General features: G+C 40.2%; 1 protein-coding gene across 3 annotated transcripts in view; it reads right to left on the reverse strand.

Moving 5' to 3' along the window:
- Nucleotides 1–487: 487 nt before the first annotated feature.
- IL33 (interleukin 33) overlaps nucleotides 488–17,570 on the reverse strand; it is a 58,468-nt gene continuing 41,385 nt past the window's right edge. Inside the window, exons 4-10 of one of the 3 annotated variants that reach the window (XM_056130615.1) lie at nucleotides 12,864–13,052; nucleotides 11,402–11,464; nucleotides 10,825–10,944; nucleotides 9,027–9,140; nucleotides 8,274–8,321; nucleotides 6,856–6,965; nucleotides 488–2,677 (exon numbers count right to left, since the gene is read on the reverse strand). In XM_056130615.1, the coding sequence (XP_055986590.1) occupies nucleotides 2,453–2,677; nucleotides 6,856–6,965; nucleotides 8,274–8,321; nucleotides 9,027–9,140; nucleotides 10,825–10,944; nucleotides 11,402–11,464; nucleotides 12,864–13,052 (869 nt within the window). In that variant the 3' untranslated portion in view covers nucleotides 488–2,452. Of the gene's footprint in view, nucleotides 2,678–6,855; nucleotides 6,966–8,273; nucleotides 8,322–9,026; nucleotides 9,141–10,824; nucleotides 10,945–11,401; nucleotides 11,465–12,863; nucleotides 13,083–17,570 lie in introns of all 3 variants that reach the window. The other 2 variants (XM_056130614.1, XM_056130616.1) reach the window with 2 other exon arrangements.

Below are 17,570 nucleotides of genomic sequence, written 5' to 3' on the forward strand. Positions count from 1 at the left end.
GAGCTTGCTAGGCTCTGCCGTGTGGGCGGGATACTCTTGGTAGCTTGCTGGGCTCTCCGAGAGGGATGGAAGAATCACACCTGGGTCAGCTGCATGCAAGTCAAACACCCTACCCACTGTGCTATCACTCCAGCCCCATCTTACCTAATATGACATATAATTCATTGTTTGTATTACTGAGATTGTAATGTTAGTCCTGTGTCTCAGCTAGGTGCTATTAGGTAAGAGAAGTTCTGGCCTCACTGTGAGACATGGATCTCTTGGAACTTAGATGCCTCAATACAGGTGGCTAAGTGATTTTAAAAATATGAGTTTTGTGGGGCTGAAATACAGCAGTATGGCATTTGCCTTGCACTTGGCCCATCTGGGTTCGATGTCCAGCATCCCATATGGTTCTTCAAGCTCCTCCAGGAGTAATTCCTGAGTGCAGAGCCAGGAACAAGCCCAGTGCATTGCTGGGTGTCGCCCCAAACAATGCCCCCCAGCAACAAAAAAAGTTGTTTATAGGCAAAATAAGTTTAGGAAACACATGGGCTCAGAACACACAGCTGTAGTTATCAGAGTGGGGGAGGGATCTAGTGGACTGTGGCAGAGGGAAATTCTAAAACATATACAGTTATGTCAACTCATGTTATCCAAATTGAAAAATAAAATAAATAAAACTATTCTAATTTGGTAGCTTATGTCAGTGATTTCAATGGAATGTTCGAACAAAATTTATTTCATTTTCTAATGTAAGAATGTAAGACATAAAAATATGATACATACATAATGGAATATCAGTCATCCATAAGGAGAAAAGAATTCTTTTATAAGAACATGGATGACACTTTGGGCATTAAACCAAGTGAAATGCATCTCATACAGTATGATCTCTACAGTATGTACAGCATAGAAACTACAGTTGACAGCATTAAGCTGGTGACTACAACTAACAATACTGTAGTGCATAGCTGAGTTTCTAAAAGAGAAGATATCAAATGTTTTCAACAAAACAGTGACCAAAAAACAGCAGTTATCTGAGGTGAAGGATGAGTTAGGTAAACTTCAGAAGCAATATTTAACATATGGCATCATAATATCTGTATACCTTAAAGTAATGCAATATTACTTATCTCTTATATCAATGAAAATATGTTCTGAGTGAAAAAAAAACGATGTGAAAATCAGAATTTAGGGGCAGGAGCATTAGTACATTCGCATTGCATACAGCCATCCTGGGTTCAACCCCTGGCATCCCATATGATCCCCAAGAAATGCCAGGAATAATTCCTGATTACAGATCCAGGAGGAACCACTGGGCATCACTAGAAAAAAAATTAGAATTTAAGAAATGAAACAAATAAAATAAAATTATAAGTTTTTACAAATTCTGGTTTTCTTTTTTCTTTTCTTTCTTTTCTTTTCTTAGTTGGGGGGGAGGTTGTTTTTAGGCCACACTGGGCAGTGCTTGGGGTTTACTCCTGGCTCTGTGCTCAGGGCTTACTCCTGGTTATGGTGCATATGTGGTTCTGAGAATTGAACCAGAGTCTGCCATGTGCCAAGCAAGTGCCTAAACCCCTGTACTATCTCTTCAGTCCTGATTTGTTATGCTTAATTATGAAAATTTTCTTGCCATTTTGGATATCTATATTTTGTTATATAATAACCACTGACTAAAAGAGCTAATACGAGTATAGGGTAAAGTATCTATGAACAAACTTGTCATTTTATTCCAATTGTGAACATCTGTTTGTCTTTTTATCTTTTTTGTTTGTTGCTGGTGGGCCTCTGTGGACCATATGCAATGCCTAGGATCAAGCCTGGTTTGAGCACATCAGAGAAAGCACCCTACCCACTGAATTTCTGCTCCAGCCCTAGTTGTCTTTTTATCATCCACATTAGTATTGGTGTCTGTTGTTTGGAACCAGGGAAAACTGTTTCCTGTGTAGTTCTTTAAATGGATTTTTAGTTGAAGTGATACATGGGCTGGGCACTTGCTTCTGTGTAGAAGTCTCAGTCTTAACTATAAAGTCCTCAATCTTCAGCCTGAACTGAAAGTAGAAAAAAGTAAAGGCTAGCCTGAATCTCTTCAGGATGTTGGCAAGCCTTTTCTTTTAATCAATATCCTTTTAAATATACTGATAAATTCAAGATACAGTAATTCAGAGAGAAATAATAAATGTAACCGTAACCAGGGCTGGAGAGATGGCTCAAAGGTCCTGAGCACAAGTTTTGCGTGTGGGAGTTGATGACTTGATCCTGAGCACCACATGGTGTCCTGAGCACTACCTAGACTGACCTCTGAGTAATATGCGGGGAGTAACCATCAGGCACTGCCAGGTGTGGTTCGAAAACAAACAAAACTAAGGAAAATAATTTATACATAATAAAAACTGTCGTCCTGCTAGAGAATCACTCTGTTTCCCTTTCTTAGCTTGTCTCTCATTCTTTTTTCTTTGGGCTGCTCCACCTATAAGCTGCCATTTGTATTAAGCTTAATCTGAGAGATCGTAAATATAGTATTCCTTTCCCCAGTTTCGTCTTCTTTTTTAATTAGAGTAAGATGGTTGTCCTTTACTCCTATGTACACTCCAGGATTGTCCGTGCATTCAAACTTAACATGTTGGTACGACGAGATCATATGGAGATGAAAGAGAGCCTCCTGGCCTGGCAATGATTCTTCAATTTCTTGGAGCTGAGGAAACAAGATTCAAAGGCAGCATATGAATGGGAGATTCAAAATCAATTTTACTTCCCTGTATTAGAAAACACAGAAGAATAATCATTTACAACTTAGCAAATATGCTTACCGAGTAGGGGATTTGTCAGGGATTAGAAGAAAGATATAATTAGAAGGGCAAAGTGGGGAAGTAATATTTTTTCCACTATGACTCAGAATGACTGAATTTGGATGCAGAAGTTCTGGATCTGTACTCCTCTTTTGCAATGTTTAACGTTATTATGGGATGGAATGATAGCACAGTGGGTAGGGTGTTTGCCTTGCACGCGGCAGACCCAGGTTCAATTCCTCCGCCCCTCTCGAAGAGCCCGGCAAGCTACCAAGAGTATCCCACCCACATGGCAGAGCCTGGCAAGCTCCCCGTGGCATACTAGATATGCCAAAAACAGTAACAAGTCTCACAATGGAGACATTACTGGTGCCTGCTTGAGCAAATCGATGAACAATGGGAGGGCAGTGCTGCAGTGCAGAATTGCTTTGTTCTCTCTCTCTTTTTTAGATTTTATTTTTATTTTTTAGATTTTATTTTTAATTTAAAAATTTTATTTAATCACTGTGAGATAGTTACAAGCTTTCATGTTTGGGTTACAATCACACAATGATCAAACACCCATCCCTCCACCAGTACACATTTCCCACCACCAATATCCCCAGTATACCCTCTCCTTTCCCACCCTCCCCCTGCCTCTATGAATATTTCCCATACTCTCTCTCTACTTTTGGGCATTATGGTTTTCAATACAGACACTGAGAGGTTATCATGTTTGGTCCTTTATCTACTTTCTGAACACATCTCCCATCCCGAATGGTTCCTCAAGCTATCATTTTCTTAGTGGTCCCTTCTGTATTCCAGCTGCCTTCTCCCCTCCACTCATGAGGCAGGCTTCCAGCTATGGAGCAATCTACCTGTTCCATGTATCTACTATTCTTATGTGTCAGCTTTATGTTATGTTGTTTTATACTCCACAAATGAGTGAAGTCCTTCTATGTCTGTCCCTCTCTTTCTGACTCACTTATCTTAGCTTGATACTCTCCATGTCTATCCATTTATAAGCAAGTTTATGACTTCATCTCTCCTGACAGCTGCATAGTATTCCATAGTGTTTCTAGCCCAGTACCATGCTGTCTTACACAGCATGGTACTGGGCTAGAAACAGACCTGAAGACCATTGGAAGAGTTGAATATTCTGTCATAGACCCTCCAAATATATGACCACTTAATCTTTAACAAAAGAGCAAGAAATGTGAAGTGAAACCAGGAAAGCCTCTTCAACAAGTGGTGCTGGGAAAACTGGATAGCTACCTGGAAAAAAATATGAACTCTGACCTCTGTTAATGCCAGGCACAAAAGTCAGATCAAAGTGGATTAAAGACCTCAATATCAGGCATGAATCCATAAGGTACATAGAGGAAAATGTAGGCAGAACTCTCCATGACATTGAAGCTAAAAGCATCTTTAAGGACGAAACAGAACTGACCATCCAAGTGGAAGCAAACATAAACAAATGGGACTACATCAAACTAAGAAGCTTCTGCACTTCAAAAGAAACAGTGCTCAAAATACAGAAAGAGCCCACAGAATGGGAAACAATATTTACCCAATACCCATCTGATAAGGGATTAATATCCAGGATATATAAGACACTAGTGGAATTGTACCAAAAAAAAAAAACCTTCCAACTGCATCAAAAAATGGCGAGAAGAAGTGAACAGAAGTTTCCTCAAAAAAGAAACACAAATGGCCAAAAGGCACATGAAAATATGCTCCACATCGCTAGCTGTCAGGGAGATACAAATCAAAACAACAATGAGATACATCTCACACCACAGAATCTGGCACACATTCAAAAGAACAAAAGCAACCAGTGTTGGTGTGAATGTGGAGAGAAAGGGTGCACTTTCACTGTTGGTGGGAATGCCACTAGTCCAGCCTTTCTAGAAAACAATAGGGACAGTCCTTCAAAAGCTAGAAATTGAGCTTCCATATGACCCCGCAATACCACTTCTGGGAATATATCCCGAGGATGCAAAAAAGCACAGTAGAAATGACATTCATTCTCTTAAGAAAGCTTGATGAATTTCCTGGAGATTTACTAAAATACTGATGCTGATTCGGTTGTGGAAGAACCTAAATATCTGCATTTCTAACAAGCCCCAGAATCTGGACTGTTGCCAGAGACCAGAATCTGATTAGCAAGTCTATATATGCCATCGTGGAGGCAAGATGGCACCAACATCGCCCAAACCCCTCGCTCTCTCCAGAACCCGGCTCACCATCGCGCCTTAGACAGCACGTGGCTCAGCACACCAGGCATGGAACTCTATGGGTGATTCTTGCTGGACATCACCAGCCGTTTTGCAAGATTCAGACAGAATGGTGTCGCGGGGGGCGGGGGCACTGGGAAACTGTGGCAATGGCCACAGCATCACCACCTGCCCTGGCTGGACCGAGTCGCAGCGCTATTGGAGACAGATAGCCGTGGTGGCAGTGCACGCAGTGGCTTACCCACGAGGGGTACTGTCAGCCATCCACCAGGTGACCTGGAACTCGGCGCAGGTGTTTGATCTGGGACCCTCCGAGATAGGGTCCTGCTCTGCCAGCTCCTCAACAGTCTCTGTGTGCACTCCTTCAACCTCAAGGAGATCAATCTGAGGCCACAGATGTTCCAGGTGCTGCCCAGATATGAAGGCAGATACGTGTTTGTCAGTGTGCAGATCATTACAACATGCCAGTTGACCAAAAGCTTGCATTTGCAGACCGGAAACACCTGTAAAGGCGATAGGAGGCCGCCCCAAAAGTCTCCGTCCCTCTCAGAGAGCCTGGCAAGCCCCCGAGAGTATCCCACCTGCATGGCAGAGCCTGGCAAGCTATCTGTGGCATACTCAATATGCCAAAAACAGTAACAATGATGGTCCTCATTCTCTGACCCTGAAAAAGCCCCCAATATGCCATCAGGCTACACTAGCATGAGACAGGGATGAATGGAGACGTTACTGGCGCCCGCTCGAACAAATCAATGAACAACAGGATGACAGTGATACAGTGATACAGTGATATATGCCATCCCCCACCCCATTTCACATGAAAATTATTTTTTTTATTAGTGAAACCCATGAGTTACAGTTGTAGGTTTACAATTTTTTTTTTGTGCTTGGGTTTCTATTATACAGTGATCAAATACCCATCCCTCTTCCAGTGCCCATTTTCCACCACCGTGGATAATATCCCTCCCACCCCTATCCCCCCCAACCCACCCTGCCTCTGTGGCAGGGCAATCCCTTGTGTTCTCTCTCTCCGTTGGGATGTTGTGGTCTGCAAAAGAGGCATTGAGTGGCAAACATGTTCAGTCCATAGTCTACTTTCAACATGCATCTCCCCTCTTGGGAGGATCCTCCAAACACCCTTTATTTGGTGCTCCCTTCTCTATCTGAGCTGCCCTTTCCCCTAGAATGCCCGGCTGGCCTCTAAACTATGGAGTAATCCTCCTGGTGCTGATCTCAGCTATTCTTGGGTATTAATCTCATATTTTGTTACTTTATATCCCCCAGATGAATGCAATCTTTCTATGTCTATCCCTCTCTTTCTGACTCATTTCGCTTAGCATGATACTTTCCATGTAGTACCACTTGTATGTAAATTTCATGACTTCATCTTTTCTAGCAGCTACGTAGTACTCCATTGTGTAGATGTACCAAAGTTTCTTTAACCAGTAGTCTGTTCTTGTGCATTCAGGTTTCTTCCAGTTTCTGGCTATTGTAAAGAATGCTGCAATGAACAAACAAGTGCAGATATCACTTCGACTATACATTTTTGCCTCTCTGGGATATATTCCCAGGAGTGCTATCGCTGGGTCAAATGGGAACTCAATTTCTAATTTTTTGAGAATCGTCCATACTGTTTTCCAGAAGGGCTGAACCAGTCGACATTCCCACCAACAGTGAAGGAGGGTCCCTTTCTCGCGACATCCGCGCCAGCATTGGTTGCTTTTGTTCTTTTGAATCACATGAAAATTATTAATAGTAACTTTTATTTACAACAGCACCAAAATATGTCCTCCTTCAAAATATCCCAAACAGACCTACTTACGCAGTGAGCAGAGTCAGTTATGGCAGTTAAGTACAGTTTTCTTTACCTTGACAGACTGCTCCTCATCATTGGCATCAGCATGCAGGAGTAATCTTCTGTTTTTTTCAGGGCTCAGGCTTACTATGGACCTTTGACCATCAACAACATCACCTTGTACTTTTAAAAAATGTAAATTATAAAGTTAATAATGTAACTCATCTTAATGTAAACGAATGTAACACCAGGGGAAGAGCCCAAGATGTCTTTGATCGATATTTATCAATACACATTTTCATTTACTAGTCTGAATCTTAGAAACATTGTCACCCAAATTAAACTAAAGAATTATGGGGCCAGGACATAGCCCAAAAGTTAGGGTACAAGCCTAGCATGCATCCCACCATCTAGGGTTTGATTCCTGGCACCACATGGTCCCTGGGTACCCCAACACTGCAGGACTCAAGCAGCACGGTTGATTTGAGCCTTTGCATTGAACCAAGACCCTAATTGCAGGTGGAGCCCAGGGACCCCATGAACACTGCTTGGGAGGCCTTTTCCTGCCAAAGAGTCATTGATCAGCTAGGAGTAATTCTAAGTTCCTTGAAAAAAATCAAGTTCATTTTCTTCTATGCTTCCTAATGGTAGAATTGTGACTTTGCTGCATCACATACTTTGAATGCTGGAGGCCTAGGTTCTAGTTCCAACACTGCATGATCACCTCCAGTAGTAACCCAGAAACACCTCTAGAAGTAACCTCAGAAAACAGTTGGGAGTATCCCCTCAACACTGTCAAATGTGATTCCAAAACAAAACAGAATTTCTGACTTTACTGTGTGTTTTGGGGGTATTTTTAAGATAACTTCACTGTGTCCCTGTAAAATCACTGATAGTTGTTCCTTAGAATCCAGCTCTTCTAGTGTAATTATTGAGCATTTCCCACCCTGACTTAGTGTAGTGAAGAGGAGCAAAGAGAATGTGTTTTGGCCAATGTGAAATGAGTGGGAAATGAGTGGAGATGTGAGATGCAGTTTCTACATTGTGTCCTTAAGGGAAAAGAAATTTATGCATTTTGCGTCCTTTGCCTTTACTGATTGGACACTGCCATGGTTACAGTCTTGAACTATTTAGATATTTAGACAAAGCCAGGTGTTTAAAACTATTTAGACAAAGCTACAAAGCAAAAGGAGCCAGGAACCTAGAAAACCCTATGAGCATATGTACCATTTAGCTCCACTAACACAGAAATAAAGTTTTGTGTAGCTTAAACCACTGCTATTTCTGAATCTATGTCAAATGTAGCAAAACTTATCTTGTATTAAAAACCTCAAAAGGGATGGGATGACTTTGTTGTTCCATGAATCTGAGATTTCACCATGTGCTTGGGTTGAAGAGAATCTTCTGAGACTGGCTTCCTTTTCATGGAGCATTTTGACTTAGCCAAATTTAGAAATTAAAGCAGTATATCCACTTATCTCTGTAAATTACCTGGTTCAGATGAGGCTTGAAAACGATAAAAAGTGAATAACACATTTTCTGAAAGAGAACACATAAAATCCATTTGGTGAGATATAATTTATTAAAAGGTTTCTCTACTAACACTAAGATAATGTCACAAAATACATTTCTCTTCTTATATATGTACACATATATATCAATAATAGCAAAAAGTTTTTATGGCTTTGGGAAAGTTCTAAAAATGTTTGAATATGCACTGATGGATTTTCCAATACAGTTGTTATTAAATATTATTCATAGCACGTATGTATTCTTTTTTTGGGTGGGGGGCACACAAAGCATTGCTCAGGAATTAGTCCTGGCTCTGTTCTCAGGGATCATTCCTGGAAGAGCTTGGGAAACATATGTGATGCTGGAGATTGAACCTGGGTCTGTTACATGCAAGGCAAGCTCTCTGCCCACTGTACTATCTCTCCAGTCCCCAGCACTAATACATTCTTCATTAGAGGTTTTACTTCGGTGATATTTATAACTATGGAAAGAGCTAGTGGGTAGTTCAGTGATAACATGTGATCTCTTATTCCATCTTCCATAAAAACAATCACCCCTCAATATCAGCATTCTTCCCTCATGAACCTTAAGCTTCTGAATCTTCCTCAGCTTGTAATATTCAGGTATCCAGTGCCACTGCATTAGAATTAGCATACTGAATCTATTGGATGATTATTTTTTTCTCTTTACTAGTTGTTATTACAACATAATAGACAAAAGGAAATATTTTACCTTTCTCTTGCTCCGTGGTAGTGTGTTGAATATAGATCTCAGAATCTTTATTGTCATAAGTAAAATAAACAAGTTGGTTGTCGTAGGTTCTTAAGAAAGCAGGTGCCTCTGTGACTAGTAAAAATTCCATCATTAATAATTCAAAATACTTGTTTCCACGATCAGCTTAGCAACCTCTTAAAAAAATATCTCACAAGTTTTTCCTGGAATTTTTGTTGCCGTTGTTGTAATTTGAGCCACACTTTATTTGTTACTGTTAGATAGGTGAAAAGTTGCTTTTTTTTTAATAGATGAAAACTTTTGGTACAAACTTTATTAGCACAAAGGCTGAGCTAATCTAAATGAGATTAAATATGATAGTGTCCTCCCTGAAGGTCATGGGAGACTATATTAATGCATCTAGGATAGATGGGGAGAAAGATGCTGGAAGAGTGACAGACATTGCATGAAGAAAGTTCTATTTTGTAACTCCTGATGGTGTAAATTAGCAGATGGCCGAGAAGTTACAGTATTTTCACAGGTGTGGACAAATCATTACTCAAAGAGACTGTCAGCAGTTCTGAGATCCACAAGCATGAGCCCCATTGATCCTCTGGCTAAATAATCGTACTTGCATCAGTACTCCATCTTTTAAAAAATGTCCAATCGTGCATGGAAAGTGACAGTATTTTATAGCATGTTGGGATGAGCTTTAGCATATTTAGACACCATCTACATGGATCCCGAGGAAATTTTTTCTATATATTACAAGATCTGCTTAAAAATAAAATATTAAATAATGTTAAATATTGAATTGATATATTTACTTCTGTACTAATAAGAAACTTTAATATGTTCCTGGGAACTTAATACATTTATATCAATGTTTGAAAGGGCAACATGCAATTCCTGGTCAAGTTTTCTTAATGGTTATTTTGTCACTTCCTGATAATCACTATCAACGTGAACTGTATTTGTACAAATAGCTGAGACAATTTAAAATTATTTTTACAACTTTTTAGGATGAATGAGTTTGAAATATATTTGAAAATATAATAGCTCTTTCATTTCATTGTTGAAACACTGAGATTTTAGAAGATAATATGTTTTCTTCTCTAAAAATAATATAGATATTTTCCATAGAAATAATGTACATGGTATTTGAATTCATAGCAAACACTTCAAAATGATGGTAATTTTCTAGCAATATATTGTACATAGCCTACTCGGATCGGGGCTGAGCATCCTACACCCAGATCCTCCAAATTCCAATAGGCAGGGGTCACACCCACCAACTGGCCCCCTGGCGCCGTGTAATACCATCAACGGCCAAGACTCAGAGACTATAAAACCCAACTCCCAGAACTGCGCATCTTATTATCTCATTCCTACGTTGGACGAACTGGCAGGCTACCGAATGTAACCTGCCCACACGTCAGAGTCTGGCAAACTCCCCGTGGCGTACCCAATATGCCAAATACCAGTAACAATGATGGGTCTCATTCTCCTAACTCTGAAAGCGCCTTGAATATGGCACTTTTTAAAAAATCTCAGGGCTAGGATGAAGGAGACATTACTGAGGCCTGCTCGAGGCAATCGATGAATAACAGGATGGTCGTGATATTATACATATTGTAAGAGCAGCTACTTGCTCTTAGTTTTGGATATGAGTCAATGGGCAAAAAAAAAATCAGCTGCAAATGGGACAGAAGTTTTGGATACACATGAAGACATACACTTAGAATTGCTTTCTGGAGCAGCACTTGCCAGTGACCTATGTCTTGCCTTTAGTCTCTTCTACCCATTTAACCAGTAATACCTTTGCTAATTGGGCTTGAGGTAACTGTTCTACCAGATCTCACGGTCACATCGGTGGAGCTCTTCCTTGCCACACAGGTTTTTAGTTTCTTCTGAAAGGGTGTCTGGTCACATTGTCTAGCTGCAGGGAATGGGCAGAGGTAGGCATAGTCAGTCTTCACTCTACTCAGACACCAACTTTGATTATCTTAACTAATCAGTACCTTCATGCACTTTGATGTCCAATAGTGCAAAACCATTGAGATCCAGCAGGAAGAAAGCTAGTCAGCTAGGTCTCAACCAGTCAAAAGCAACTGCTATGAACATTTTAAATACTTTAAATATATATTTATAACTTTGTATTATTTATTTTCACATAGCATTATAGGATAACTATTTAAAGCTCTTTTGAAAATGACTAAAAATCAGTTCATCATCTTTACAACTTTCTAAGAGGAAAATTTTGGTTATGAAATAATATGTGGTCAATGAATACAGATAAACACCCATCATAATATTAATAAATTGCTAGAATATGTAATTTCCAAACCATTTTGATGAATACATTTTGGTGATTTCTTTCATAAAGCGATACTTACACTTTAGAATAGTTGGAAAGCGTAGTTGTCTTTGGATAATTTCTTGGGTAATCGGTTTGGAGTCTAAACAATAAAAAAATGACAGTTTCCTTCATATATTTATCTTTTTATGAAAAGAATAATTGAGGGAGGGCTTTTGTGATTGTATGACACCTGAGTGTAGCAGACCAATAGTGCAACTATGAGGACCAGTTGTATTTCAAAATTCAGAAATTTCATCTTTGTACTTTGTTTTTTCTTTGTTCTAATACAATGACCAGGATTAGAAGTATTCCAAGTGTCCAACAGATGAATGTAGAACAAAGATGTGGAATATTATGCAGCTGTAAGTAAGATGAAATTAGACAGATGAGTCAGAGGGGAGGCAAATACTGGATGCTCTCACTTATCTGTGAATATGGATAGAACAAACAAGAAAATAGACAGATGGAACAAATTACAAGCTCCTGGCCTTGTACTACAGAATTTATTAACAAACCATAGGGAGTTGGAGAGAGTACTGTGGGTATGGTGTTTATCTTGCACATGGCTGACTTGGGTTGAATCACTGGCACCCCATATGGTCCCTTGAGCCCCACCAGAAGTGACCCATGAGTTTAAAGCCAGGAGTAAACCCTGAGAACAGCTGGGTATGGCACCCCAAAAACAAAAAACTGTGAAAGAGTGAACCACAGATTATATAAGAACAATAGTGGAGGGTAATGGACATTTTGGGTGGTGGTAGTTTGCAAAAACTGATTTGATTCAATACTACAGATTTTATTGTAATAATATTAGTTAAACTATAATATTTTTAAAATTCAGATGTTTTGATATTGGAATTGTGTTGCAAAGCAAATATATATGATAGAGTGTCCTACACTGTTTTATATAGAACATTTCTAGCAGAGTGTAGGAAAGAAAACATTTATATGTGTAAAACATTCCTAGCAGAGTATAGGAAAGTCTATCATAAAAATGATTTGTCTTAATTAGTAAATCCTGAACACGAAAAACAAAAAAAAAAACAAAAATATTTAACTGTCAAATTCGTCGATTGCCTCGAGCAGGCCCCAGTAACGTCTCTTTCATCCTAGCCCTGAGATTATATTCACGGCTCTTTAGGAGAATGAGACCCATCATTGTTACTGGTATTTGGCATATTTGGTATGCCATGGGGAGTTTGCCAGACTCTGCCCTGTGGGCAGGCTACATTCGATAGCCTGCAAGTTTGTCCAAAGTAGGAATGAGATAATAAGATGTCATAAAAAAAAAGTTCTGATTCGCGGCCGCACGATCTGGATTTTATAGTCTCTGAGTCTTGGCCGCTGATGGGATTACACGGCGCCAGGGGCCAGGTGGTGGGTGTGACCCCCGCCTACTGGAATTTGGAGGATCTGGATGGAAGATGCTCGACTCCAATCCAAGTAGGCTTGGAGGTCTCGGCCCTGGAACCCGCGTGGCTTTGTCCCTCTGCCAGTACCTTCATGTGTGCGGAGAGTGGTCTCAGCATGGTGGTGGCTGGTCCTGGAGGTCTTCGGCTGCCGGAGCCCCGGTCGGGGTGGGGAGGAAAGCTCAACCCACTCCCCTCCAAGGGGTCCTGGCGAGGAACACCCAGCGTGGGGGCAGAAGACTGCACTGTTCTTGTCCGGGATCTGGATTTTTATAGTCTCTGAGTCAAATAAGTTCATATTATATTTTGCTGTCAAATGAGTTGTGGATAACTTTAGATTATTAGACAAATTTTGGTTTTTGTAATTCTATATAAGAGAAAGTGTTCCTTTACCAAATAGATATCAGTCTTCACATAATGATGGAGGGGTGTTATGATCAAATGATACCCATAATCACTTATTTATAATACACACACACACACATATATATATATATATATATACACTGATATATACCAGTTTTGGAGCAGTACTCAGTGGATAATTATAAGGTGCTTGGGGGTCGCTCCTGAGGATGCTCAGGGGATTGAACTTGGGCCTCCTACTTGCAAAGCATGCACAGTAGTCCTAGAATACATTTGTGCTATCTCCATAGTCCTAGAATATATTTTTAATAGTGTGGAAGGACAGATATAGTCTATAAAGGTTTTGATATTAAAATATCTACCATTGGGGTATGATGCCACCAACAGGTCAACCTGTATCTGCAGGGCGAATGCATGAGCAGCTTGATAGTGCCTTCAGGCTTCCTGACACCTCAAAATTGCTGCTGTGCCTTTTGCCAGACCCCAAAAACTTGGGATCAAGTTTACCAAGAAATTAAATGGCCAAAAGTTAGGTATGTGGAGACTGTGCCCACGAACCACCTCTGGTTCAGCTATACAAGCTCATTTATTGGTTTTATTTTAGAGACCCATAGATAAATCTCAAAAGAGACCAAAAGTCACAGTTAATCTTGGACCCACACATGGCTAAACAGACTGAAGTAAATTGGAGGGGGGCAGGTTGGCTGTGCCTCCCCAAGCAGAGCCCCCAGCAGCCACTTGCTTCCACAATCCAAAATCGCCACCATACCCCCAGTCTGACTCCACCATCTCAGGACGGACAACACCAAGACATAATCTGCTGAAAATTCGGGTATTCAGATTTTGTGACTGAAACCTCCAGGCTTTCATGGAGTTGGGATGGGCTACCTCCCCCTACTTCCCAATACACATGGAAGCACTGGCAGTCACCCCCATGAACCAACTCCAGCGCCACCCTGTAAGCTCTATTACTAGTCTTGCTTCAGAGACCCATAAATAAATCTTGAAAGAGATCAAAAGTCAGAGATACAGCAGTGAGTCCCAGAAGACACCACAGAGCTGGAGATCTCTCCAGGCCCCATACCGGGCCAATTTCATTGGAGCACCCCAGATAGAGCAGGTGCAATCTCCCCACCTACTCCAGATGGAATTCCAGTGACCAAGAGTTTCCACAAGCAAGGCCCAGGTATGCAGGGTCCAGGACTAAATCTCTATGCCGCATGACAGCAGAGGTGCCTGGCTGTCTCTCCCCAGCCCCCACCTAATCATCGGCCTGGCTGTCACACCCACAATGTGCCTCTGGGCGCCATCTTAGCATGCTAACAGCCCTGGTCCAGAGACTCCCTGTTGAATCCCAAAATGCATTAGTGCCCTATACAAATGTCCATGGAACCCAACCATTTACAATATAAGATTCCAGAAGCGATGGCTTTGGCACCCAAGGTATTCAAAATGAGTAATGGACAATAAGTGATCTAGCATCTGCCCCTGGCAGGCAGGCTTCAATCATGGTTGGAAAATTTGAGCAAAACCTAATGCCCAAAAGTAGAGAGAGAGTATTGGGGAAATTACCTGCCATGGAGGCAGGATAAGGACTAGGATGGTCAGGAGGGAATAGGGAATAGACGGGGGGCACTGGTGGTGGAGAGTGTGCACTGGTGGAGGGATGGATGTTCAATCATTGTTCAGTTGAATCTTGAACATGAAAGCTTTGTAACTGCATCTTACGGTGATTCAATAAAAAAAATAATAAAGCAATGTGGAGTTCATGCCCAATTCAATCAGCTTAATCAGTGGCTGAATAAACAGCACTACTCCTATATATATGTGTGTGTGTGTGTGTGTGTGTGTGTGTGTGTGTGTGTGTGTATAAAACCCTACCATTTGCTATCTACAGTGGGGTATGTATTGTACTAATGACTTTATGTGCTATTTCACTTAGCTTTTCACAATTATCTTGCAAGGTAAAGGTTTTGGGGGGTAGGGATATTTTCAGGTACAGATAATAATCTAAGTTTTTTAGCAGTCAGGCTTAGTTTTTCAAAGTTAAAGGTCTGGTGAAAAGGTGTAACTCAAGTATGTTTAATATCAAAGCTATTCTTTCTATTACTCTCTAAGATAATATTGCACTGTAACTTTAGAGCCTAAAATGACAACAAAATAAAAATTCAAGTAATCATTTGATATAACAAAGCTAATTGTTAAGAAATCCTATCTTCATCGAGTCATTTTTAATTATTATTACTTTTCTGGGTTTGGGGGCCACACTCAGTGATGCTCAAAGTTACTTCTGGCTCTGTACTAAGGAATTACTCCTGGAAGTGCTTGGATATGGGATGTTATGGATTGAAACTACTTCAGCTTGCAAGGCAAGGATCCTACTCACTTTATTATCTCTTCAGTCCCTCATCCAGCTATTTTAAAGAAAAAATATGTATTTCATATTAAAAAAGACATCAGATCCAGAGATATGGTGCAGTAATAAAGTATGTGCCTTGTATGTCCTGATTTTGATTACCAAAATAGCAAAGAATAGAACACTCTTTTTTCTCTCAAGAGAAAGCTTTTAATTTATTATTTGGAAACTTTAAGGTTTTCAGAGTCAAGTAGAAAAGGAACCTGAAATACTCGTCATTAAAGAAAATAAATCATCAGGAAATTTGAATGTTATAGACAAATTTCAATTATTTACAGTTGTTTTAAAAGTAAAATATTGTGACTTTGCAATTCATTCTTTGATTTAAAAATGGGGGGAGTGTTGACTGTACTTAGGGCTTACTTTTGGCTTACTCCTAGCTTTGAACTCAGGGATCACTCCTGGTGGAGCTTGAGGGATCATCTGGAGTACCAGGGATTGAACCAGCTTGGCCATCCACTGTACTATCTTTCTAGTACCTATTACTTAATTTTTTTCTAATTCTTCAAAATATTTACTTTGTCAATATGCCTTTCAAAGTCAAGGGAAACACTCTTATTAGTTAGTTTATATTTTGAATTATCTCCCTTTGCCTCTTTCAAACGGACATTTACCTTTAAGTATTTCAGTTGTCTTCCCAGACAAAGGGCATATAATTGTACTCATAATGTTCCTAGCATTTTGCAATTTTGCTTCATAATTTTGAAATTATGAAATAATTATGAAATTTTGAAATTTTGTAATAAGGGCTGGAGCGATAGCACAGCGGTAGGGTGTTTGCCTTGCATGCAGACAACCTGGCCAACCCGAGTTCGATTCCTCCTCCCCTCTCGGAGAGCCCGGCAAACTACCAGGAGTATCACGCCTGCACAGCAGAGCCTGGCAAGCTACCTGTGATGTATTCGATATGCCAAACACAGTAACAACAAAGTCTCCAATGAAGATGTTACTGCACCCGCTCGAGCAAATCGATGAACAATGGGAGGACAGTGAATTTTGAAATATCAACTGTAGTATTTCACATATATATGTGCTTTTATAGAGACAACATAATTTATAAAGTTGTGCCACAGCCAGCATAGATCTTGGACTCCTAACAACGAATTTAATACTTTATTAATTCTAGCACATTGTCTGTTCAGGGATAGAGGTATAAAACAATACGATCAACATACTTATTTTGTATATGCTTTTCTATATGGTATGGGGGAAACAACAGTATAGGGCTATTGGCACTTTGGTGTCAGGTATAGTAGCACTGGATGCTTAAGATATTATTATTGATATTATTCTGTTATAATACCTCAATAAATAATTATAAAAAGTACATAACTCCCCCTTTTCCCTAAGTCTTTTCATGACCACTGTAAGAGAAAGTGCTCGGCTGGGGTCAAAAAGCGACCTTCGGCTTAGAGGGGTTATTGCCACTACCCAGTCTCCATCCTGCTTGCTGTTTTGGGGCAGTGTCTCATTATAGCTTTGGGGGAAGTGTTCACAATGAGTTTCACCATTGCAATAGCATGATGAAATCCTTCAGGAATTTCTGGTGAGTTAATAGGAAGGGGCCCAGACACTTCATTAGATCTGTCATTGAGAAAGCCAGACTAAAAATGGCAACTTCAGAAATGAATCACTTCATTTTAAATTTCTTCACATCACTGATTTCACTCCTGTTTTTACTACTCTTGACCTATCTAACCTGTCTATGGCACTTGGCTTATGGGACCTCATCCTTACTTGTATGTACTCTTCTTCCCTCTTGTCACATCGACCAATTTCTTTGTTTCTTTCTAATAGGCACGACCTTGTCTTTTGGTTAGTTTTTCCATGTCTGCCTGGTTAGTTCCTCCCTGTACGCCTGCTTCTAAAGTATTGGTGTTCCTCAGGATTTCATTCTTTGCCTTTTCCTTTCACACTAGGCAATTTTTCCTGGACAATCTTTCCTGATTCAATGATTTCAACTGTATCATGACATGCAGGTGACTCTCCACATATAGCTCTTTCTTGAGTCTCAC

The sequence above is a fragment of the Sorex fumeus genome, unplaced genomic scaffold (genome assembly GCF_029834395.1).
Source record: "Sorex fumeus unplaced genomic scaffold, SorFum_2.1 ptg000079l, whole genome shotgun sequence".
Lineage (NCBI taxonomy): Eukaryota > Metazoa > Chordata > Mammalia > Eulipotyphla > Soricidae > Sorex > Sorex fumeus.